Raw genomic sequence first — 27,110 nt, forward strand, 5'->3', positions numbered from 1 at the left:
TGTCTTCGCGGCACAGAGCAGCCTGCTGAAGCCCAGAGCACACTGTCGCAAGGTACTGTTTCCACTGCCCTTCCTGAAAATGCTGCCCTTCGTGTGAGGCAGATTTGGTTATGGCAGAGGGTGCCTACGGAGACGGAGGTTCCATTCTCTCCCTCAGAGGAGAAAATTATTGACCTCAGGCGAAAATGGGGTGATGAGGACAGCATTCCTATGCTAACGACACATTTTTATGAGTTTTTCCGGTGGGCAAAACACCATGGTTTTTTCTCTGATGTGCTGTATGCCTTTGACTCATATGTTTGGGAATGCATGGAATTCATTATCAGAGATCTTTTCTACCGGGGACTCGGTTTTCCTTCGATCTACCAGCCTTTCAGAACTCTCTTCCCAGTTTTGAAACGGAAAGCTTTAGCATATCAGTGGATTGCAAATGCACGGGGCTTGTCTCCCTTCTTGCTGGAGCTGGAAAAAGGCAAGCCTGTCCGAATCCGCTGCCTGGAAGTCTCCAGCCCCCCCGAATCGGGGTGGGGGGGCGACGCTTTGCCCGCGGCAGAAGAGAAGTTTTTTTCTGCGACCTTGGATCCCGCGCCGACGGAACGGCTTGCCCCCCCCCCCCCGCTCCTCTCAGGGGGGAGGTGGGTTGGCTCTGTCACCTGAACCGGGGTCAAGGGCCCCGCCCCTGCCCGCCCCAGAGGAGGGGCCGGTCCCTGCAGCTCCTCCCGTGGGCCCGTCTCCGGCGGGGGTGGATCCATCGCCTCCAACCGAGCTTGTCAGCAGTTCCGGGACGAAAGCACCGCCCTCCGCGGCTTCGCCCGCGTTGCTAGGCGACACACTCAACAGCAGCGACGATCGACGGCAGCCCGTCCCGGAGTCGGGACCTGCAGCCTCTCCCGCGGGCCCACCTCCAGCGGGGGTCGGTCCCTCGCCTGCCGCGCCGGTGGAGGGGGCTGGGCTTGAGAGTCTCCCAGCGGGACCGTCATCGGACCCGACCGCGGCTGCCGCGGCGGCACCGGCAATCAGCTCGGCCCCTCCTCCGAGCTTTTCGGGCTGTCCCGAGGCTGCCCCTGCGAGGGGAGCTGGGACGGGGGAAGGGGACTCAGGCTTGCCCCTCTGTGGGGGGGGTGTGGCTACGCAGCTGAGCACAAGCTCGGGCCGTCTGCTTGCTTTCAAACTCGGTGTTTTTCGCGGGCTGACCCGAGTCTGGTTCGGGGTTTCCCGCTGGGGGTTGGAATGCCTGACTCCCCCTGTGCGCCCTTGCGGCGTGGGGGAGGGGGTTCCTGAGCCTTCTGTCTCCGGTCACCAGCCCGCAGGGGGTGGGGGTGGTACCGAGGGGCAGAAAGTGGGAACATCTTTTGCACTTGCGTTGCAGAGGCAGGAGACACAGTGCAAAGTGAGCATCGCTCATCTGCTGTGGGGACGAAGCACCCCCACATCTGGGGTGTTGTTCCCTTGGAAAGCTTTTCTTCCCCAGCTGCTGGTCTGCACTGGTTCAGCGGGGATGAAGCGTTCCGTCACTCCTGCTGCCCGGATCTCGGCAGCTGTGTGCCGGATTGAGAGAACACAGAGCCCGCTCCGCGAGCCGGGTCTGGGCTGTTTGGCTCGGTTCCCTGGGCCTGGGCCTCCCGGCCAGCGCCTGTTGGGTTTGGGGGCGTTGTTCCCCCCGTCGGGACCTGGCCCACCTTTCTGTAAGCCGGGTCTGGGGTCTCTGTTCCCTCCACGGGGTGCAGGGCCCCCCGCAAATGGTGGCTGGTGGACCAGCCTGTTTGGGGCCTCAGTGGGCCATTGTCTGCTACTGCTCTTTCAAAAAAAAAAAAAAAAAAAAAAAAAAAAAAAAAAAAAAAAAAAATTAAATTAAATAAAAAGGGTTGAACGAGCTAGCAGCTCAGAAAGTTTTGCAAGCCTGTTTCAGGACCAAAAGGGACTTTTCTGCACTGTCAAAGAAGAACATCTTCAGTTTGGAGTTTTTCCTGAAACTCAGCTGTTTGGACTTGAAGCAATTAATTTTCCTTGGACTGTTTTTGCATTTTCTTCTATTTTAAGATTGTTTTGGTGATGTGATGGGAATTTGGTGTTTTGCAGGTGAAGAGTTTCCCTGATGGTTCCACACCAGCATTTGATTGATCTTTTGATTGCATTTTCTTTTTAATTTACTAAAATTAAAAGGGTGAGATGTTGCCAACATATTTTATGAAAAATCCTTTACTTGGGATTTTTCCTTTCCTGGGAGCTGAGAAGCCTCAGAACAAACTAAACAATTCTTATCTGCTGCTGTGGAATGCCACGGGAAAATCTGTGATTGGCCCCGTCGGACTGTTTCCAATTAAGAGCCTATCACAATTCACCTGTTCGGCCCGTCTCGGGCTGAGAAGACTTCAGTTTACACATTCCTATTCTATTCTTAGCTTAGCCTTGTAGTGAAACCTTTCTCTTTACTCTTTTAGTATAGTTTCTATATCTTATATATCATATCATAATAAATCAAAGCCTTCTGATACATGGAGTCAATGTTGTCGTCTCTTCCCTCATCCTGGGACCTCAGAAAACCCCTGTAATAAGGCAAGATCTCACCTGGGTGTGATTTTGTACAATCACTGTGCACATAAATCAAGTGTGACACTTACATCAATGCAAAGTGACTGTAATTGGACTCAAGCAGTCTCTTAAAACAAAAGTAAATTATCTAGATACATATAAATAAGTCCTGAGGGTATCCTTCACCTCCACACAGCTCTGCTTCCATGGCCCGTTGCTTGATTTAGTTTTCAGTCCTTACCCCATTACTTTCCATTGTCTGCATGAATTATTTATTTTACATCAGAAAAAAAAAAAGCAAAGGAAAAAGAATAAAAGTAGTAACTTAGCAAAAGATGAAACCACATGTTCCTTCTTTGTGATGTTAAATCCACTCTGGGAGCAAGAAAGGTTATTGGGTCCCTTTGATCTTGAATATGTTGGGTAAATTATATCTCAGTCTAATCAGTTAAGTGATGTTCATACTGCACTGATACTTGACAAGGAACTTTGCTGAAGTCTCTGAAAAATGTGCAGCTGTGAAAAAAGCATAAGCAAGAGGGTAGGATGTGTGAGAAATAAGTGAATAAATATGACCCAAGTTGTGATTCCTGCATGAGAAGCGAGCACTCAGCCCTCTGCAGCCAGGGTGTGCTGCCAAATCAGGTGGATTAAGAGACCAAAAGGGATTTTTTATGTTTTGTAAGTTGACCAATATGGCATAATTCAGAGATTTCACATTTTCTGATTAAAAACGTGTAAGGAAAGCTACTGTTTATCACAAAAGCTGGCTCTTGGTTGTGTGTATGTGTGTGTGCATTAGGGAACAAGAAATAATTTTCTTTGAATGCTGACATTTTTACAGGACTTTTTTTTACCATGTGCTAACTTTACTTCCTACAAACATAGTACGTGTGTGACCGGGTTTTTTTGGAAGATGATATAATAACTGGAAAAAAATGTATACTCCCTCTTCCCAGTGGTTTCCCCAGAAGTCTCCACAGCTTGCTATCTATTATTTCCTGAACAGAGAATACTATTGCACAGCTATCTCCCAGCTGTCATCTGCTTTTGCTTTAGTCATTCTGCAAGACTTTGGAGCTGGATTTAATTGTTTCTACACCCAGTTCAGCTGGTAACTCATAACATGCAGATCAGCTAAGTGACAAAAAGAAAAGGTCAGGACAATTAGGAGAATTTTTAAAGAGGATTATTTTGTGCAATCAAGTATTTGTTAATACTCTGCCCTTCTACATAATTACTGTTTTCTGTTTTAAAGTCATTTATTGCAAGAAAATGCTATCTCCTATTCCTGAAACACCCTTAGAATATTAAAATATCTTGAATATCAAATACCTTAACATATTAAATATAAAATACCTTCATGGATTTCCTTAGGTTTAATATATTTGGGAAATTTGTCAGAAGTATATGAATTTACTTTTATTCCAGTTTTATTTTGTTCTGAAATTTTACTCAGCAATTAATCTGCCTCAAGAAATTTGTATTATTCCAATATTATATGACAGAAAATGCTAAGTCAGAGTTCTGCATAAAAATTACTGACAAAAATACTGATGAAGTCTTTCCTGCCACACCTCACTGTTCACAATATCCACAAACACGCTGCTATAAATGGTATTTTTTTAAACTGTACGAGAACTGTCTGATGGTTTCACCTAAATCAACACCAGTGGGTTAAATAGCAAGTTCAGGGTTATGTGGTTATTGCAGTTGCCAGGTTCAGAAAAAAAAATCTGTTATTTCCAGTAGAGAAATGAGAAAATTTAGTGAGACCAATAAATAAATAACACGTGTACTGCCTAAAAGCAAAATAATTCTGAAAGTGACTGGTTTACAAAGTGCTGGTTCTATTGCAGACTTGAAGGCCAAGTGAGAGAGAGGCCTGAGAGCAGGGCAGTGCTGGCAGCACAGGTGCCAGTGCCTGCAGGGTTACCTTGCCCTTAGGGGCACGCTGAGGAGCCCCAAAGCCGCAGCACGGCTGAGCCAAGGCAAAGCTGAGGCTCTGCATCGTCCCAGGAACACACAGGGTGAAGGCAGCACTGCAGTTCTGAGTTGCTCTTACTCCCTGTAGATCTTGGGCCTGTTGCAATGAAGGCCTCTCTGTTTTCAAGGCAAAGCCACCATGGCCTGGCCTGCCCAGGGCAGCCTCAGGACTCCTCCATGGTGTCTTCTCTAGAGGGATCATCTCCTGGCCAAAACGGGGTGCTGAGGACCCCTTCCATCTCAAGGACATTTCAGATCAGGTGATATTCAGGAGCTTGCACCAGTAACAGAAAATGTGTTTCATGCACAGATGAGGCCAACATATCCAGGCAGAGCTGCTGAGCAGCAAGGGGCTGCCTGCAAGAGTTTTCACAGGACCATGGAACAGTTTGGGTTGGAAGGAAGACCTTACAGACCATCCAATCCACCCCCTACCATGGGCAGGGACACCTTCCACTGCACCAGGTGGCTCCAATCCCCATCCAAGCTGGCCCTGGCCATTGCCAGGGTCGTGTGCTGGGTAACTGTGGCTCTGTTGAAGTGAAAGCCAGTGTTTGGATTTGCTCTGAATGTCCCCGCAGCTGTGAAACGTGGATGGCAGTGCTGCTGGAACCAACTCTCTTGTGAGGTTTCCTGTACTCTCTGCTAGCAGTACTGCCAAGAATATTCCTCAGACAGCTTTTTTGCAGTCACTTGGAATTTCACACTCTAGATGAAAGCAATTCAAAAGCAAATTGAGAAGCAGAGCTTAAACGAAATAGGAGTATTTCAGGTTAGTTGTGTAAGGTTGAAGAAATGAGCAGGATTAAAGGGAAAGACTCCTTTTGGAATCCAGAATATATCTTATGGATCCAGAATGCCTCTGGATCTCTGCCTATAGCTGGAAACAACTGAAGTGGTACAGTAGCATAGCTGGCTTATCCATGTTTTGGAAAAGCAGTCCTCTCTTAGCTTGGAGAAATGAAGATGTGTAAGGATATTATCCTCTGTAAGAACTCCACATCTGACACTGCTTTTTGTTTTCCCCACAAAACTCCAGGCAGGAGAAAGCCCAGCTCCTCACAATCTTCAGGAAAGGTCTCTGGAGAAAATCCCAAAGCAGCCTCCAGTTCATGTGTGTGTGATGCCTCACATGAGAACTATTTCCACCTCCAGCTTCCCTGAGGACACGTGTTTCCCTTCTGAGTTTTTCTGTACAAACCACCTCTTGGTGAGCAGCTGAAAAGCAAGGAGACGTGCTGGAGTTGGCTCTGGAACTGCTCCCGAGTGCTCACATGTGCCTCATGCCAAGGAGCTGCAGCGCTTGAGTTTCATTTGGAATATTGTCTATGGTGTCACCACGGGCACAGCTCCCAGGTCCTGCACATTTAATGAGCCTGAGCACACTTCTCACATCTCCAGGCACAGCAGCTGGAACCTGCAACAAATATTCCAAGCTACATTGCCCAAGGTAGGTAGAGAGGGCCTAACACGAACCATCAACACCCAGAGGTTACCAATTCAGGATGATTTATGGATGGAAAAGTAGAGATGCCCAAAGTCCAGGGTCAGGAGGCTTAATCCAACTGTTTGTGTTACTGTGAGGGTAACTTTGCTAGCATTGTATCATAACAGTTACAAGTGTCTTGGATTGTCTTTCATTGCCTAAATATCTGGTCTTGTACTAAATACTCACATAGACAGTGATTGATAATACACTGAAGTCATCTGGTCATATAAAAAATCACAAAATTCCGTTGTTTGGAGTTCTTTATTCAAAAGTGGACGAAGAATCAACATCTTTCCTGCTCCATAAACCAATTCTAGCTGTATTTTTTCCCAGAGGCTGAGTGTGTAAAGGCAGAGCCTTCATTTGAGGGGAACTCTGTCATTATCTTCCATCTCCACAGCCCAGTAACTTATAGGTCTAGCTGAAAGATCCTGGGAGCATTTTCCCTTATTCCAAGGGTTCTCAGAGGTGCAGAGAGCTCAGATACAATCCCACCTTTTGTCTCATGCTTCTCAGATGCCTGTTCTTCACAGGAGCTGCTGCTAAACTTCTCTATGAGGAACATTGGAGGAAGAAGTCACAGCCACAGTATTCGTGGAGAATATGAAAGGAAATATTGTATTTTTCAGGGAAGAAGACAGCATGGGGAGGAATGAGAACAAATCAGAGTGAATCATTTTCACTCACTGAACTTAGTACAGAAATGAGGGGAAAGGGGTGAGTGTGAAGACGCTTCCCTGACTAATTCTATAAAGTAATAGCAAAACCTCCTCAGGACCCCTTTAAAACCTGTATGAAGCACTTAGTGGAGATGCATCTTCTGTACAAGCACTCAGCAGAGCAAAATCATACAGGAAGAAAACCCATGGGCTGATTTAACAGTGGCAGAAAGGCCACCACTAACTGTGTCCCCACCTGCCACATCTACACAACTTTTAAATCCCTCCAGTAATGGTGATAAAAGTTACTCTGGTCACTCTGGAGAGAAAGTACTTTTGAGAAAATCAAAAGGCAACCTGGCACCCTTCTAAACGGGAAATCCTTTGAAGAGAATGATCCTAAGGGATGGCAAGCACCAAGAGCTGAGGGGGAGGGATGGGAAGTGAACCTGGCAGGGGTAAAAGCTGGAGCAGAAGACGTGCACATAGCCCAGGATTTCAGGGCTGAGTGTTGAACACCGGCCCAGCCCAGTGCTTCTGGGGTGAAGCAATAAATGCAGCTGTCTCTGGAGAGGTGGGCAGTCCATCCTGCACTGACTCATCTCCAGGCTGTGCTGCTGCAAGTTGGCCTCTGCTGGGAAGGAGAGCTTGGCAAAAAGAGGTTTCTCTCTTGCTCAAGGTCTTGGTGCTGACTAGCAAGGGCCAAGTTCCCCAGCAGGGCTGGCAAAGGTGCCCGGATGCGTAACTCGGTGAGTTGGTCTTTTCTTTCTTGGTCACAAAGAGGAGTTACTGCCCTGCACTGTCAGGATGTGAATACTTCCCCCTCTACCTCCCAGGAAAAAGGGAAGGGCTCCAGAGAGCATCTTACCAAGGACTCCCCTGACACCTCAGCCCAGAGCACCGTGTGTCCTCCTCCCAGTCCCCCAATTAATTTAAAATAAAGAGAAGGACTTCACACCCTTTCTTTGGAAAAAAATAATAAACGACACAGCATTTTAATGACAATTCCTTACCAAGATGAGTAAAGCTTTGCTGGAGAGCAGCACCTGGACTAGGAGGTTTTTGTGTTTGGTCTCAATCTATGCACTCCTTCATACAAAGGAATTTTAAGATGATCTGAGGGCTAAACGAGGAAATTAGAACTAGAAAAACAATTACAAAGAAGGTGCACACTGCTAACAATCGGGGTAATTAAACATTGGAACAATTCAGCAAGATGGGGGCGGATTTTCCATATGGTTTAACATGTTTGTACTTAGACTGCTTCATAATGAACACGTATCTGTAGCAAATTTAAGAACACGGTTTGGTAACACAGATTTTTGCTTCAACTTGCAGCAGGAGCATAAATAGACTTAAAGTCATTAGCAGGAAGGCTAATAGAAAAAATGAATCACACCATGAGCCACACTGGTGATCCCACCCACCTTTCAGACGACACAGGCAGAGTTGAACCAATCTCCAGAAGGGCAGATTGGGATAGAAAAGAAAAGAAAAACAATATTCATAAGAGATTTATAATTAAAGCCCAAGATTCATTTCCGCTGGAAACAGATGGCCAGGCAAAGGCATTGGGGATAATTTAGCTAAAGCCTGTGCTTCAACTTGCTAACAAAAGCATGGATTTAATCTTCCATGCAGAGGGTAACCTGTTTATTGCGTATTACAGAGCACGAAACACCCGCATCGCTTCAAACCTGACACACTCACAGGGCCAGTGCACAGCCAGCACTGCTGGGAACAGCACCGCTGCCTCCAAGGAAAAGAAATTCCAAGTGCAAGGGAACAGAACAAACATCAACACTGGTAAAATCCCAGGGAGGAGTGAGAGATTGAGGGCTGGGTGAATGAGGAGAAACCTAATGAGGTGATAATGGGTGGGAGATGCTTAAGATGGACAATAAAACCTTTGTTTTCCTTCCCTTCTTTCAGGTAAACCAAGGTTACAGTGTGGCAGGATAAACCTCAGCAGCACAAACACACTTTGACACCGTGGGAAGTCTTCTGTCTTGGGAGACAATACAGAGGAGAGTCCCTGACTGGCTTTTCCACGGGGAATACAAGGAGAAGTGTTGATAACTTCACACCTGAACTTGCTCTCCTTCCATCTACCCTCCCTGCAATGACCAATCTTGTTTTACTGCTGTCACACCCACCTCAGTAATTCCCCAAATGCCCCTTTACACCCGTGTGTCTCTCACCTGGACCTGTGCACAGCAGGAACTACAAACTCTCAGACCTGGCCCACTCTCATTACCAAAGCTGCTAATGTTTCCAGCAGTACTGCCTTCCTTGCACTGCAACTCCTCCTGATGTGTTGTTCTCAAAGTACTTGGTGGGAAAAACGGTGTCAAATAAATGATCTTTGGGGAAGCAGTATCACTAGACAATTACTGCCTGATGAATTCTGGAATTAGAGGAGAGACTGAGTGAATTTCCTCGTTCAGCAGTGACAAACCAGCACGCTGCACTTGTAATCAGGAAAAGCAGAACCAAGATTTCCCTGTAACTATAGAAATGGAGCAGCTATTTTATGGCACTGATTACTCACCTCGAAGATCTTCAACTTGTTCTGCTGGGAAATGCAACCACTGAAACACTCCTGCTATGCATGAGACCCTGAGGGCTGTATATGAATAAATGTAATATCTCTGATTTCAATTAGGGGGAATTAAACAGTGCCTACCCTCTGGAATGAGGAAATGGGGAAAAGTGACTTCTGAAAATATAATCCTCACAGAAGGACAGGTGTATTTTTCCTGAATTGCACATTATAGCCATGACTGCTGTGAGCATATTATGGGATATAAAATATAATGAGAAAGTTTATTCTGTATCCTCTTTCTTTTCTCTGCTTTGCCCAGGCAGCTTTTATAAAATGGTTGTAGGGGTTGAGACAGAGAATGGAAATGCTGTGAAAAAACATGAAATCCTTCTTCTGGGATATTTTCAAACTTGAGTGTTTGGTTTGGGTTTTTTGGTTTGTTTTTTTTTTCCTTTCTAAGAATAAACAAGACCTGAGGAGTAAAAGATTGCCTCACACAGAACAACAAAAATAACCACAAACTCCACAGCCAGTTCCCTGCCTGGGAGTGCCATCCCAAGCCCAGAGCAGCAGGGGATGCTCTAGGCTCAGTGCAGCCCACAGGGCTTTCTCCACAGGAGGTAATATTCCTGTACAACATTTGGAGGACACTACTATTGGAGTATTTTATTTACTTTTGATGTCCACATTTTCTACAGTCTACTGAAAATCTGGAGAAGGGGTGTAAAAAAACTTCAGCTCCTACTTGGGAACTGGAGAAAGTTTCATAAAATGATTAGACTCTAAGGAGCCAATCTGTTCAGCTTCTAAAAAAATATTCCAGGTTGGAATACAGATGTACAGTCATGAGAGGAAAACAGCAGGTGCCTAAGGACTCTTTGTCTTGTGGATAAAAATAACATCAAGCTGGAATCCGTAGCCAGACCAAAAATCTTTTTACCTTTAACTCAGATATTAACTACTGCAAGAGATTTACAATGGGAAGCAATGGATTTTCCATGTTTATCCCTTCTAAGTCAGAAGTGGATGTTTTTCTTCATGTTAGTTCAAGAAACAGCAACCTTCCAGGTAAACAGAATTTCCTAGGTTTGAGCAATGAAATGGGACTTGAAGACAATGATAAGAAATGGCCACCTGAACTCTGTGCCTTTGGGAGAACACTGTATTTCAGAAGGCTGCTGTGTAAGCAGACAGGACAGTGAGAATGGTTATTGGATGCTTATGAATTTAGGATTATCCTATAGGAAATGTTTCCTGTGTGCCTCTGAGGAACAACCACAGCTAACAGAGGAAAGACATGACTCCACCTGGATTTCAAGGACTGTCTCCCAGTAGAGGTCCATGCTGGCCTCTGGCATGGACGAGAAAGAAACAGAAAGTCAGTGGGATCTCAGCCTACAGAGACTTTTCACACATTTCAATATAAGCACCCCACAAGTTCAGTCAGGGTAAGAGATTGATGGGAAAGAAAGACAGGAACCACAGAGGGTGCCAGAGGGTACCATTTAATCTCACCTGGCTCATTACCTGGGATAACTGCAGGCTAAGGAGTTGAATGACTGCTGGTGAGGGCTCTGTGGCTGTGGCAGGGGAAACAGCACACTGTGTTCCTCCTGACAAAAAGCAGGCACTTCTTGCTCTTCTCTGCTGCCATTCCATGCAGGGGCTTTCTAAGCAGACTTTCACATCCAATGCTGAAAGCAGAATTAATCATGCAGCCTTTTTCCTTGCAAAGAGAAGAGAAGAAAAATCTAGCAGCAGTAAAAACCTCAAAGAAATGACATTTAAAGACAAAAGATGCTGAAGTCACCTGGGCTGAAGGCCAGAGCTATGTGCTCCCTCTGTACTTTTTCAAATCCTTCATTGTGAATTTCTTTCAAATTCTCCGCAGTCACAGAGTAATAAGAGATCAATTCTTTTGGTGTATTAGAAATGGGTCTGCTAAGAGATTGCTTAGGGGTCACTTGAGAGCCTAAACAATTTGTTGAAGATAAACACCACGGACCCAATATGCTTTTTATCAACACTAATTATATTCCCTCCGTCCAGAGTGACAAGATGTAATGGAATCTGCTGATGAAAACCAAAATAAAACTGGAACCAATTACTGTAAAAAAGTATGCCGTGAGAGAAGGACTTCAGAATGTTGCCCAAAGGTAAGACATTACTAGTTATGCCCTTCAAGTTTTGCCAATATTCAGAGCTTTGAGGCTTATGTTTCTTTAGAAGAATATTAGATGATGATATATGAAGCATTTATTTAATGGCATACAGTTCACTGTCCCAAAATGCTCTTTTAAGCAACGTGCCATTTCTTCATTCAAAGTCTGACAGCAGTCACAGCTTGGTGCTCTTCATCTTCTCACAGGGCCACGCTTCTACTCCTCCTCCAGCCATCTTAAAACCCACAAATGCAGCTTGGTTATCTAAAAGGAACTAGTCCCTTGCTCTGGATTGTGGCAAGTCCTTACAGATGTTCTGTCACTAGTGATGGCCATTTCCAAACTGTGCCCACACGCTGCTGGTGTAGAACCATTCCTACACCCAGAGCAAGGCTCTGACTTCCTCCTGCACACTGTTCATGCTGGCCCAGCTCAACCAGCAGAAGCAAGCTGCATTTAATGAGGAATAAATATGCCCTTGCCATGTAATGCTCATAAATTATCTTTTAAAGCAAATCCAGGGAATGACAACAAATGTCATGGCCTGCACTGATTTCAGGTGATTAGATACTTGACTTTTACTGAGACACTGATGTTTATAAGGAATTATAAAAAAGTATTTTTCAGGCTACATCAGTATGACATTTCAGGACCCTGTTCCCTCCTCGTTATGGAAATTTACAATAACAGTTGTTAATCAGTTCTGTAACTTCAATTAAAAGCTAAACTTCAGCAACCTTGCCCTGGTTATACCTGAAACAAATGGAATTTATTAAATAACTTTAAACCATACCATGGATTATACTTTTGTTGCACCATTAATTCAGATCTAGGTACTTAATTATTCATGTGGCTATCTGTATTTATATTTTTTGTTATTAGCTTGCTTGGCAGAGACAAAAACAGGAAGCATAAGGCAGGAAAAGAGAGCATTTTTTTATTTTCACACTGGCCTGTCTTTGACACAAATCCTCCACTTCATCAAGACCATGACTTATGATCCACAGAAAGGAAATCATGTACATTACTGAGTATTCCTCTGAACAGAATGAGATGCTGAAGTGGAACTTGTGTTCTTTAACTGCTAAATTAAATCTTATGCTTTTTTTCCCCCCGTGGGAATACACATTCTCTGCCTGTTCTTGAAAAGGAGAAAATAAAAGATAGAGAATAGCAAACAGAAATGTTCCTGCTGTCCTGAGACTACAGTTCATTAAATCAATATCAAACAGGCACATTGTATGTCCCAGTGTCTTTTTCTGAGCTAATGTTATCTTTTGGACAAGCAGACCTAACATGGGTTGTATAATTAATTATGTCTGTAGTATGAAGTAAACCAGATTTTACTCACTTTGCCTCAGCATCACTGATGAATATTCACTGGGTTTAAAGGCAGATGACAAAAGGAACCTGTGTTAATCTGGAAGTGTTACATCCTGAAAACCAACAGGTACTTCTTCCTGTACTTGGGTATAGTGCACATCAATAGTCACCCAAATAACAACTCTTTGTTCAGGGATCTCCTTAGCTGAAAAAAAAAAAAATCCCATCAAACAAACTACAAATCATTTTCTTTCTTTCTTTTCTCAGAGATTTCCTGAACCGCATTCAGAGTAGGACCTGGGACATCCAGCACCCCCAGCTGCACAAAAGAATACCCCTGGGAGGAATTTACTATATCTGACACAACGTGGTGGAGTGACCCCATGGCCTGACATAACACTGTGGAGTGACCCCACGGCTTGCTGTAAAATGGTGGAGTGATCCATGCTCTGACACAAAACGGCAGAGTGACCCCACAGCCTGACACAAAATGGCGGAGCAACCCCCATGGTCTGCCACAAAATGGCGGAGTGTCCCACAGCCCCACACAAAATGGCAGACTGACCCACAGCCCAATACAAAATGGCTGAGTCACCCGCAGCCTGACACAAATAGGCAGTGACCCCACAGCCCCACACAAAATGGTGCTCTGAGTGCACAGACTCACCCAAAAGGGTCGAGTGTCCCACAGCCCCACACAAAATGGCTGAGTCACCCACAGCCCCACACGAAATGGTGCTCTGAGCCCACAGCCCCACAGGAAATGGCGCTCTGAGCCCACAGCCCCACAGGAAATGGCGCTCTGAGCCCACAGCCCCACAGGAAATGGTGCTCTGAGCCCAGAGCCCCACACAAAATGGCGCTCTGAGCCCACAGCCCCACACAAAATGGCGCTCTGAGCCCACAGCCCCACACGAAATGGTGCTCTGAGCCCACAGCCCCATAGGAAATGGCGCTCTGAGCCCACAGCCCCACAGGAAATGGTGCTCTGAGCCCACAGCCCCACACGGAATGGCGCTCTGAGCCCACAGCCCCACGAATGGCACTCTGAGCCCACAGCCCCACAGGAAATGGCGCTCTGAGCCCACAGCCCCACACGAAATGGCGCTCTGAGCCCACAGCCCCACACGAAATGGCGCTCTGAGCCCACAGCCCCACACGGAATGGTGCTCTGAGCCCACAGCCCCAGGCACACCTCCAGCCCGTTTCCCCGCCATGCCCTCACCCCCAATGGCAGACCCACACCCCCACCTTCCCCTGCCCGTCCCCCTCACCCCAATGGCGCCGTGTGTCCGTGCGGCCCCTCAGGACCCATCGTGCCCGGGGAGCAGAGCCCAGGACACATCCTGAACTCCCAGGGCTCCCCTGCCGTGGATCCAAAGGCCCTCGGGGCATGCTGGGCCCCACGGTATTGCCTCCATACCTTTGTCCTTTTTCTTCCTCTTTTTTCTCCTACCTTCTTCTCAAAATACATTGTACACCAAACTAAAAACTTCCAGGCAATGCCTTAGTTAAGTGCCCTGCTGTGTCTGGCTCAGTCAAAGTTTGGCCAAGCGACTTTACCAAGTCCAGATTTGTGCAGTGCTTTACTTTGGTGGTGGTTAAAATGTGCCGAGTACCTCACAGTGCCCAGGTGCTCCCAAGTTTGCAGGTCTGGCTGACCTCACACCCCCATGGCCGTCCCCTCCCATGCTCCCCAGGGACGGACGGACAGTTCTGCTTCACTCACCGCTCCTGGCACCACCTTCCACTCCTCTTCACCTGCAGCTGTGCAAGTGTTTTGTCTCCAAATTTGTGTCAAACTAAGTAACAACAACACAACAATAATAACAACGATATTATTGGTAATAAAACTTTAAAAGTCACTGAGGATGTTAAAGTTATCTTACCATTAGAGGATTGTTTGTGAAGAGCTTTAAAATAAAATTGAGAAAAGCTGGAAAAGACAGCGTTCTCCTGAAGAAGAGGCTGGCCCCCTGAAGGTGTGGTTGTCTCTGAGACCAGATCAGAGTTCTATCCAGCCTGCCTTTTCCCTCTGCCCTCACAGAGTCTGGAGAAAGCTCGAGACAATCTGAAAAATTGTAAGTAAATGCTCCCCACTGTCTGTCCCCTACCCAGCCTTTCTCCAGGTCTCTTTCCCAGTGTTTACCTATCAAACCTTCCCGAGAGTGGGCATGTAACACATCTGCAGATGTCAGCAAGCTGTGAAATCCTGCTGGGAGCCTGTATGAGCTACTGAGAGCTCAGCCAACAGACAGTGGGGTTTGAGAGCTGCACAGCACCCCAGGAACCAGAGCCCACGGTGCTGCTGCAGTGAAACAACAAGTGTCGTGTGAGAGCAGACACGGAGAAACTCAGCAAAACATTCGGGAATGCAGCTCAATTGTGGCTCTTTTCTGCCCCACTCTTAAGCCAACTTTTGCCCTCCTCTAGATCCAAAGACCAGATTTACTGGAAATGTGCTCCCACTCTACAAACACTTACTCTCGTGGCACGTTTATTTAACACTCAGAGAACTGATCCACTGCTCTGCCTTGCACTGGTTACTTTCAAGGACTCCCATTCTGCCTGAGAGCGAGAAGATATAAATAGGTATAGAATAAAATGTTGTCAGAGAATAATGTTCCCTGCTGCTTTGGTCCAATGAAAGCCAAAGCCACCATAAAACTTTGAGGGAAAAGGGCAATAATCAATTCTATGAGGATAACATTTTATCACACTGTCTTGCTGCTATTATGACAAAATAAATTAAAATATCTTAGTCTCTCTGTATATAGTTATATATTTTAACTTATACACTAATTTTCGCCTTTTAAAAATTACCTTGGAAAATTAAACGTATCTTCTCACAGATATGAATTTTATAGATCACATTTTGAAGAATATTATCTCAATATGTTACTCTCATTTCTTTTAAGGACATCAACGGCACATTTTGTTAAAAAGTGAGAATTTAGAGAACATCAGAGTTCCTGATTACTCACTGGATAGCGTGGATGTGAAGAAAAGCTAGACAGATTTCTAAGGAATTAATTAGTCATCTTAAGGACCACACAGCATGAAAAATAACAGTGACAATATCAAGCACTTACGCAGATACACACCATCCTTTTATAATTATTATTTACATGCAATTCTCCAAGTCCATTTCTGTGTCCTCCCCGGTATATTCATTACAGAAGTAACTCTGAGAGCTGCCTGACTTGTTTCTGTGTTTTGTTAATGGCAGCTTTATTCTTCTTTGCACCTTTAAGCACGCCATTTGCTGGGGTTTGGCAGTATGTACCTGCACTTAGCTGCCTTTTGAAAAGGTCAGAGGCTGCTGGAGCTCTGGACAGCTGTATTTCATTCAGATTTCTGTGTGCACTGATTTTAGGAACGCTCAATTTTTTAGCCATAATCCATTTATATAAATATAATTTCTGAGTTAAGTGACACACTGCTGAAAAGCAGGCTTATCTGAAATTTTACCAGAACACGTTATGGCCATTCAACAAATGAATCATCAATTCTACTTAATATAATTCATCTTGAAGCTTATATGTGTGTGTGCATTTTATCAATTACCACAGATCACCATGATTGTGCAGCCAGTCCGTGCATCCATCATCCATGCAGACACCTTGGAAAAGGGCAAACTTTGAAGCATGTCTCAAATGATATATATATTGGGAGAAGAAATTCTGTTTCAGAAGCAAAATATCATAAAACATCCCTGTACCAAAAGTCATAGTAATGAAACAGCTTACTTGAGTTTGTTTAAAACAAACTGGGCCAGAATTGCTATTTTGGATGCAAAAAAAGAGGCAGACCACTTTTATGAATGCCATAAAAATAAACTATTTTAATAGGTGCATAAATAAAAGGTTTAAAGTAGAATTTTCCCCCCGAACATCAAGATGGCCTAGCTTCTGTACAGAAAGTGAACAATATTCACGGGACTCCTAAATTAAATAAACCCTTTGTTACATTCAAAACCACTGAAGGCAAATGCATAATGCAGTGACGCACCTGAATTGTTCTCCTTCCTCATCCTAGCAGTGTATACAGTATTTCCTTGGTTTACAGTACTCTGAGGATATGAATCTGTTAAATAAACTCTGAATGACAGGGTGGAAATAAAATTTAAAAAGTCAGCGTTAAAAGAACCCAAACAACCCTGGCACCCAGAGGGGTACCTTGCATCAGCCAGGAAATTTTAATGGAAGAGAAATAAGGATTGTGCTGTAGAATAAATTATCTATTTTACATATTGTTGCATAGTTATCTTAAAGTATTTAAATATTACATTCACTTTAGTGATGTGTTTTTGTCTAACCTGTAATAAATTACACGGGGCTTGTGCTCGTTGGTCATGTGCTTTAAACCATGCAAATGGGGGGAGCTCAGCACACCTAGGAAAAGTTAAAAATATTTCAGATTTAAATAAGATGGACAAAATCTAATTTAAAGCAGCTTTCCTCCTATCATGCCCCCCTCCCCAGCACCTCTACGAAGTTACCCTGATGGCTTCAGTTTTTGCTGTGTTGTATCAAAACATGTCCTAGGCTGATGACTAACACTTACTGACACACAGAGGTTCTTGGGTTTTGTTTCTCCTTTCTCCCTCTGAACCATCTGTCAGTTTGAGAACATCTGCCATTAACATCTCCATGCTCTCCAAAGATTCCAGCTAATTAAGGCAAGGAACCATCATTTGTCCATCAAAGCTAAGTTTCCTGAAACAAGATGCTATCGCTGTTGCTCTCTGGAATGTGTCCGGCGATGGGTGAGGACCATTCATCCTATGGAGGAGAAAGTCTGTCACATGGTCACTCAGAGTGCTCAGGTATCTTGTGCTGGTGAAATCAGAGACAAAATTAAAAGATGACAACTTTCATTCATAGTGCAGAACTGGCATTTCTAGTCTATTCCACCACAAGTTCAAGAAGCGGGGCCAGGCTGACTCAGGCCTGGCCAAGGAGCCTGCTTGGAGTTTACCCACCCGCAAGACGTGACCGGCAGTGAAACGACTGCCCCTTTTTCCGACTGGCTTTCTTCTTCTTCTTCATCTTCTTCTGCTTATTTGCACCTTTGCTTTTGTCTGATTTCTTTTTCTTTTCGTCCTCCTTAAACCACGGCCCCCAGACTCCTCCGTTGAGCTTGGGATTGCTGCGAGGGTCCTTGGGCGGGTACCGGACGGGCACCGCAGTCTTATTGAACTGTGAGAGCCTCCGCAGCAGCTGCTTCACCACCTCGGGGTGCCTGGCAGACAGGTCCACGCGCTCGTAGGGGTCGGCTGTGATGTTGAAGAGCCACACGGTCTTCCCGGCGGACCAGGAGACGCGCTCGTTGTGCCAGCGGTTGGGACCCGCGTTGCTGAAGGCCTGCGGAGGCACCCAGTCGCTGTAGCCCGGGTTTCCCGTCAGCAGTTTCCAGTGATTCACTCGGATGGCAGACTGGATGGCAGTGTTCCAGATCCCATAGCCGGCAGCCCAGGAGCCGTTCTTGGCTTTGGTGTAGATGGGGTCGATGTTGTGCAGGATGTCCACCCGCGGGGAGCGCCGGCCCTCGCTGATGGTCTCCCACACGTCGTAGCCGTCCAGCTGGATGTCTTCATCGATCTGCCCCTCCGCCAGCGTGATCAGCGTGGGGAACCAGTCTGTGATGTGCACCAGCTCCTTGCATACAGACCCTTTGTTTTTCAGAAGGGGGCTGTGCACAAACCCGACAGCGCGGATACCTCCCTCCCAATAGGTGCCTTTGCTTCCTCGGAGCGGCCAGTTACTGCCTCCGGCCATCGGCTGCCCGCCGTTATCAGAAGAATAAATGATAATGCTGTTCTCGTAGTAGCCGTACTTCCTCAGAGCGAGGGTCACGTTGTTTATGGCCTCATCCAAGCAGGCCAGCATGGCTGCGTACCGCCGCCTGTTGATGTTGTTTATCGAGCGGTAATGCTCAAAATACCTGCCCGGCGCCTGAAGAGGCGAATGGACAGCTTGGTAGGCAATGTAGAGGAATATGGGTTTCCTGGGGTTATGAGAAGCCAGGATCTGCTGCACTTTCTGCGTGTACATCTGCGTGGAGTAGATGCCGTTGTCGTGGTCCCAGGCGGCGTTGTCGTTCTCGTACAGGTCGTAGCCGCATATCCCGGGGCTGTCGCACTTGAAGTGGGTGTAGTAGTCGCCGCTGCCCAGGAGCGAGCCGAAGAAGGAGTCGAAGCCCCTCTGCGTGGGCATGCACTCCCGGCGGTAGAAGCCCAGGTGCCACTTGCCCACCATGTGCGTGGAGTACCCGACCTCCTTGAGCTTCTGAGGTAGCGTGACGTTATCCAGAGGTAAGCAGTTGGGCTGCGTCGGCCGGATGATGGAGTGCTGCAGTCCCGTGTGGATCTGGTACCTGGAGGTGGGAGGAGACAGGCATCAGGCTGGTGGAGGAAATGATCAGGTGCATGGAGACCTAAACCCTAACAGAAAATATCCCTATGCATGCCAAAGCCTTCTCTGGAAATATTTCAGAGTGCCTGTGAGTGCCGCTTTCAAAAACCAGCTTGATCACACCATCAAATCTGTCCTTGCCTCACTGAGGGATTAAACCTTTCCGTCCATGATCTGAGCCACACAAAATACCTACATATACAGGAGCACAGGTACTTTGAGGCACCCTTCTTTCCTCCACATGTCTCCATTTAACAATGGCTATAGAAAATTATGTGGATAAATACAATTTTTATAGTGCCTCGTAATTCGCTAGTGGTGAACGTATCTACAGCATATAAAAATGCTGGGCTTTGAGCGTGTAAGAGCAGTATGTTTAAAGGATGGGGTAATAAATTCTGCAGCTCGCTATAGGCTATGTGTAAAGAATACATATGGCCTCCATATGATGACAAAATGAATCCAGCACGGGCAGCAGTAAGTATCAAAAATGAAGGGCAAATATATTTATACCAGTTTGACACTAAAAAAGAGAATGTAAGAGCAGATAGTAGAGCAAAGACACCTTCTCCCTGAGTGTGAGAACAGGTTCAATTCTCAACCATGCCAAGAACAGCCAGGTCCACCAATACTGCCCATCTCCCCCAAAAACGGTTCTTATTAATTTGTGGTAGCAGGAGTTGGGGCTTCTTGACACATTCTGCTGGTCTTGCCAATCTGATTGGCCTCCTGAGCTGTCTAGAAAATTAAAACCATTAGGCTCTGCCTGTCCATAAATGATTTGAAGCCTGCTTTCATATGAGGGCTTCCTGGCCAAGATCTCCGAAGGCGCCGTAGCTGTCTCTAATGGCTGGCAATGTGGATGGATTGAGTAACTCCCGTTTCATTCTGGAGCTAATTTCCTTGGACCCAGAAGCTCTGCTCTCCCTAACTGTCTGCAGAAGCTCTGGCTGTTGTGCTGCTCTGCACCCAGCGTGCTGCAGCGCTGCTGCTGTGCTCTGCCCCCGGCCCCTCTGCACAGCATTGTCTCTGGGACCAGGCTGGCGGCCTGGAGCCCTGCCACCCAATTGTCCCCAAACTCACAGGCTGGTGCTGACAACCCAGGAGATGCTGCAGGAGAGAGCTAAAACACATCCTGAGAATTATGGGTTTCTGGGATCTGCACTTCACTTTTGTAGAAGAAATGCCACACATGCACAAGTCCCACATCCTTCCCATGGTTCAGCTGCAACATTCTCCCTTAAAACAGGTAAACTACAACCAGGAAAGCCATCCAGTGCCCCATACTTCAGCTCATTCCGAATTTGGGACTCCTCAGGGAGCTATGTCCATAAGGCATTTCATTTCCTTCCCCTTCTTTCCTCCACCTTGTTAAATCCTTTGTGTAAATTCCCATTTTTTGATCCAACTGGAAAAGTCCTTGTCTCCACTTGGCTATTTCAGTCAATAGTTTCTGCTTTCTTAACTCTGACAGGCTCCTTGATCACAAGGTCAGCCCCTGGTCCCAGCTGGGCAGTTCCTCTGTACCAAGCTGATTTTGATGGAAGTCAGGATTTTCTCTGAAGGGACCCAGCCAGATCCTTCCACAACCCTTCTCCTCTGAAAACTGAGAAGCTGGGCCTGAGGGGAACAGGCGGCAGAATCTGCAGAACACTGCAAACCAATCTTCCTTTTGTAGGCAAATGTCTACACAGAAAGCACGACAGTCACACAACGTTAATTCCCATCAAGAATTCCTAAAACACCAGGCAGTTCCCCAGCAAGGGCTTTTCAACTAGAGATCCAAGCATGAAATTCCTAAGCTGTTGATCTGACAAATATTAACCAAAACCCAGCAAGAATTAGCCTCAGTCACAGAGGCATTCAGCAGTGCATCTTGCTTCAGCAGTGCCCTCGGGAAGTTATTCAATAAGCTGGTAACACTGCACATATAACATACATCCATCTATATGCACACATATTCCCTGCTGCTGCCTCTTTGCAGGAGACTCTGGTGTGTTTCCCAGATGTCTGTGTGTCTGTGTGCTATTTTTGGCACGGCTGTGCTTTGGAATATACCTATAGGCACACAAAGAGACACATTTTTATACTCGTATGTGTAAAAAAGAAGTCTGCATCGATACATTTTAAGTTGAAATATTTCAAGTGTAGAAATGCTTCAAAGAAATATCAACCTCTGTTTATCAGAAGACTGTTCACTATGACAAAAAAGGTCAAGATTTGTACACTTTCCTGCACCACATGCCTTTCTAATTAATCCATTATGTGCCAAGATTACTTTTTCAGTGAAAGCATTTCATTTTCAAAGGACTTGCAGGGCATTCATAGAAAAGCAAAGTAATCTGAGCAAAAGACAGTGATGATATGGAAGCAAATGACATTAATAGCAGTAAGAAAAATGTCTAAAAACAACTGTTTTGAAACTGTTCCTAAACTGTGCAAGAGGAAAAAAAAAAAACCTGAACCAGGAAAAACATAAAGAGATTAGGAGGCAGATGCTGATTTTGAGAAAGAGATTAGGAGGCAGATGCTGATTTTGAGGGTGTTCTCTAGCAGATAAAGTCATGTGCTCTCCAACTGCCATGAAATGTCTATAAGATACATCCTATAGATTTCATGGCTTCCATTTTTTAGAATAAATTGGCTGAATTTAATCCCAAATGCAGAGAGCAAGTTAGGACTGTGAATAGTCTGGAATTCATTATTAGAATTTCAGCACCAGTAACCAGTCAAATCTAAGCAAATGCTGACAGGCCACAGAATCTAATTTCACCATTTTTTAGACTTTGACCTTGGTGGGCATTATTTACATATAGGCCATTAACTGCTGAGAGCCTGTATAAAGAGCAGGGGTTCAAGACAGGGGAATACTTCAGATGGATGTGCTGTGCTCTCCTTCTCCCTGCTCCTCTGAGATTCTGGATCATAGGTGTCTCCTTTAGAATACCTGGAATTTCCAATCTGCAGAACAAGGAACTAAGTAAAATTTGTGCAAAATGTTCAGCTAATAAGATGCATTTTGAAAAATGATTTCTCCTCACGATACAGGGATGGCTCTTTGTGCCTTTTCTACTCTTGTTTTTGTTTTCCTGGTGTGCTGTTCAGATGTTCACAGTAAACCCACTGTGATAAGTGTTGCAGCCAAGGCAGATGCTCAGTGCTGGCTCACTGACACACTGAGTTGTTTTCTTGTTTGCAGGGGAAACTTTAAAGCAATGGCCTCCCCCTGGGAGCATCCTGATGACTTCACTGCCCTTTGCTTCTTGGATGCTCAGAGAAACATTCAGAGGGTTCTTAAAATAAATAAATAAGCAAATAAATCCTCCCTCTTGAGTGTGAGCTCATGGCAACCCTTTGCAACACTAGTTCCCTTGCTGTTTTAATTTAGACACAAAGCTCAGGCAGTGGCTTCACACCACTCCTACCTCCAGTCCCAAGGTGCAGAGACCATTAAGCTGCTGAAGGTGAAGTGCTGGAGTGTTATGGATGCAAACCACAACAGGCACACTGAAGTCAGTGAGACCTGAGCTTGAGGAATGTGGCAACATTGGGAGGCCTCATTTCCCCCTTCTGATGCCCTCAGTAGTGCTGCAGTAGTTTCCAGCTCTCATCTGCAGTGACAGAATCTCTGCTGTTCCCCACAGCAGAGAGCAGGGCTGGGGGGCTGTGGAGGGAAGGGATTCTCCTGGCACACCCCACATCTCCTGCACAGCCTCACACACGTAGGCCAAGCCAGCTTCCTTGAACAAACCTTTCCCTGAGGAGTTTTCTATTGAGCGTTTTCCCCCTTAACTTCAGGGTGGGTTCTACACCATGCTGAAGAAGAAGAAGAAGCTGGGATGTTTTTAATTTTCTAATGTGCGTGTACAACACTATTGATTTCATTTCCAAATACTGCATTAATTGTCTTCAAACTGAGATTCTTTTAAGGCTCACTGTAGATTAACAAAGAAGCTCAGTTGGAAGTTTCTAATTTCAGGAACTTTGCTAGCAGAGCTCTAGTTAGTACATGTGGAAAATGTATTTTTATTATGCTTGCATAGCTCAGGATATGTTGAAAAAATAAATCTCAATTTTAAAAATAATAAACTCTAGCCTAGGATTCAGAAAAGGATACTTTAAATAAAAACCCCACGTTTGACAGCACAGAGAGTGACAGCACTGTGGTCTGCATGCTACATAAATTAAAGAGATCATTACTGATGATTGTGCATTTCCCTGTTAAAAATAATGAAATACATCAAGTAGATACCAGTCTAGAACATAGATTTAGGGGTTTATAAAGAACAGTCTTTGACATCTTACCTGAAACTATCTGTATAACACAAAAGCTAAAACAGAGGGATTCCAGGCAAGAAAAAGTAGGGGAATATGTGATTTTGGGGGTTCTCAGTCCTCAGACATACAAGTTGCTGGGGGGAAAAAACCCAACATTCACTAGTCACCAGCAAATCATCAGAGGCAGGACACAATCACCAGTGAGAGAAACCAGATACAACAAAGACATTTTTACAGTGGACTGAGGCTTTAGCATGTTTGACAAAGTTGTTACTTTGGGCAGGGGTGTTCACTCTGAATCATCTCCAAGTTGTTTTCAGCTCTGTAAGGTGCTTGTGAGGGAAGCAGGAGCAGTTCAGGAGCTCTTCCACTGCCAGTCTTTCACCCAGGCTGGTGAAGAGCAAGGCAGAGGATCCTCACCATGGGCATGTTGGATATGGAGCAGCAAGAATCACACAAAAGGACTCTGCAGCAGAAATGGCTGCCATAAAAACAAAATATTTCATGCTCTATACGCCGAGGTTTCTACAACTAAACTCAGAATAAAGCTGGAAAAGGGGTGAGTGGATCCAGGAGACCCTGGGGCAAAGGGTAGAGCTGAGCTGATTTAAATGAGATGCAAATAAAGCCACCACAGCCTGACATGCCTGGTCCCCTCATAAGATGACAAGAAAGCCAGAGTGCAGAGCCACAGTGCTTCTCTCTCATTGCTATTAAGTCAGTTTGCTGAGAAGCAAAATGTTTACTACATGTTTGTGTCCTTCTTATTTCCATTCTTTCCCTAAGTTAGAGACTGAGGCCAGGGGTTGACTTTGCTGACTTCCAAGTGCCAAGCTGCCATGAGAGCCCAAGCAGGCAGTGGCACCTTGGCACTCCTTAGGACAGCACACTTGGCATCTGTTCTGGACAAGAGCAGGTTAAGCTAACTCCCATCCATCTCACTGCTTCAGTGTTTACAGTCTATGGCAACTGTGTGGAATCCCATGGGATACACTTCTAAATATCAGCATCAAAGTTTTCATGCTACATAGTCTGCCCAGTGCCTATCCCTAGGAGCCCTGAGCCTACACTACATTAGTGCACATTTCAGCTTTCAAAAATAGCAGAAAAATACCATTTCTGTATTGAATCTATCATTCATTATCTGTCATTTAACCATTTTTATCTTCTGGCTTATGACTTTGGGATTTTGGGGGAAGATGGGTCATGAGTGGAAATGCATCAGAGAAGAAAATGCAACATTAAAAACTAAATACAAACTCCAAGCCTTCACAGACTTTCACTGTGTCAGCCCACACAAATCAGACCTGAAGTCTTCACTCAGACATACACACACATTTATTTCATCCTCAGCTGTATTCCTAGAATTTTTATGTGATTATAAATCAGACTGAAAAAAGCATCTACTTCTAAATGAAGTGTTTACATTAAAAGTCTAACGTTATTTACTGTTTTATCACTCTGGCAATGCTATTGCATATTTGTCATTGGGAAGATTCTGTATCTTGCCCTACTTTCAAGTTTTTCATTGTTGTTTTTACATCAGTTAAGGATCTTCCATCAAATTCAGGAAAAGAAAAATAAAGTAGCAATTTCCTTGCAGACCAATAATGTTATCAGTGCTGCTCCCATGACCTTTCTTCAAGGACTTAGAGGAGCTGAGACATCCTTATTTCACCAAATGCCATTTGGATTTTGATGCATGAACTCTACCTCAGAATCATTTCTAAATTCTGATCTCACACCAGCCCTGGCATCTGGCCATTTAAATTATGTCCTTACACCCCGATATTGTTTATACTGCGAATGGGATTTTTATCACCTGGCACCTGGAAATGCTTGAAAACTGGGGAACCATGCCACAAAAAGCTGCTCTCCATAGCTCTTGATTCCAACAGTATCTATGCATATCCTGGTGCATATCTCCAGGATATGCACCAGATCCTCTCTCTTTTATCTTCCCAGCTCCTGCAGATGCAACTGGCACCCCAGGAGCAGGGCAGAGCTCAGAGAACAGCAGGAAAGCAACTGTTGTCTCCAGAGTTGTGAGCTTTAAAGGAAAAATATCTTACTGTGGGACCAAGCTGGGAGGGAGAAGGAACAGAAACCTTCATCTGCATTTCTTCAGGGCTACTCTTCCTGGTTCCAGAAGCTTGAACTTTAAATCACTGTCCAAATTAAGGTGCAATTAGTATTTTCATACACTAATTCTGAATTTTCTACCAAACATTATTAAACTGGCAGCTTATCTGCTACCAACCCTTCCTGTCACTGAGGCAATTTATCTGCTCCAATGGGAGGAGAGCGAGGAGAAGGGAGAATGTGGGAGCTGGCAGCAGCTGGAATGCACATGTGTTCATGCAGCTATTGTTTTCCTTGCTCCCAGTTTGCTGCAGCTGTGGAAACAGCACAACGTTTCCAGCTTTATCACTGTAACTCATTTAGGAAAGGGGGAAACGTGTGATTGCATAATCGGCGTTGCGGTTCCATGTCGACACGGGAAGAAAACAATGGGACCAAATGCTTTGCATGCCAACCGCAAAGCCAGAGCTCGCCACCAAATTCTGGGCTCAGCCACAGCAGATGCCAGCGGATATGGCACCTAATCACCATGTTACAGGGGAAAGGAACCTAAAATGACTCTGCCGTTAGTTAGAGATGGATTTGCAGTCCTGCTTTGGTGATTTTTGCAGGAGAAAAGCCAGAAGAAAAGGAGAAAAATGGAGTCTAAAAATTGTGTGCAGAAGAATCCCCCACCTCGGGTACTCCCAGAGCGAGGCTGGAGCAGGACCTGCCTGCCAGGACAGGGACACAGCACGTCCCAGTTTGTGATGGAGAAGTGCCTCCATCCCAGCCCCTGTTCTCTGCTGTGCTGGGGAGAACAGCACCCCAGAGCCTCCTAATATCCCAGAAGAGTCACTGCTACAGACAGGGCAAACTCCAAGGTGTCTCATATTCTGTCTAAAAGAATACTTTAATTGCAAATAACACAGGAGTTTTTACATGACTTGCCATGCACATGTGTGAAATATTTTCCACCTATTTCGGTGACAGTTTAGGCAAGTTGGTTCATCTTTATACAGGAAGAATTTATTCAGTGACTGCACCTAAGGGACATGAAAGATATTAATCATATGGTTGTCTTTCATAAGAAGACATCTCTCATAAAAATGACATATCTGATGGCAGCCCTCAAGGTAGCAGCCAAACAGTTATTGTCTGATATTACTCTCTAATTAAAGTACTCATTTTGAGCATTTAGTACCATTTCTGAATTAAAATTGTCCTTAGTTATTTTTCACACATCCAGCACTTAGAGTCTTTATCAACTTAAATGCTATAAAATGACCTTGAATTGACAGCAAGGATGACTGAGGGCAAAAAGACAAGATGTAAAATACAGGTTAAGAACTACCACATCACAGGCTTATATGGTATCATTTGAGAGAGGTAATTGCTTTATAATTAAAGAACATTATGACATTAAAAAAAAAATAGGACTATGAGGTGCTTCAGAGTCATCTCGAGTGTTTTAGACACCTTCACAACATCTGAGCTTTGTCACAGCTGTAACTTTTTATTAACCACTGAACAACTACATAAACACACCATTTCTGAGTGTGACATTGGAGAACATCATAGTTCCACTCCTTTAGTGAGCATAAGTGCACCATAGGCCATTAAGTTTCATTTGAATCCCTGGATAAGTCCTACAGACAG

At 45.1% G+C, this 27,110-nt stretch overlaps 1 protein-coding gene across 1 annotated transcript in view; it reads right to left on the reverse strand.

Annotated features, from left to right (window-relative positions):
• Positions 1–16,331: 16,331 nt before the first annotated feature.
• ARSJ (arylsulfatase family member J) overlaps positions 16,332–27,110 on the reverse strand; it is a 33,982-nt gene continuing 23,203 nt past the window's right edge. The window contains exon 2 of the mRNA XM_030239614.2: positions 16,332–19,074. Within this exon, the coding sequence (XP_030095474.1) occupies positions 17,673–19,074 (1,402 nt within the window). The 3' untranslated portion in view covers positions 16,332–17,672. The remainder of the gene's footprint in view (positions 19,075–27,110) is intronic.

The sequence above is a fragment of the Serinus canaria genome, chromosome 4 (assembly GCF_022539315.1).
Source record: "Serinus canaria isolate serCan28SL12 chromosome 4, serCan2020, whole genome shotgun sequence".
Taxonomy (NCBI): domain Eukaryota; kingdom Metazoa; phylum Chordata; class Aves; order Passeriformes; family Fringillidae; genus Serinus; species Serinus canaria.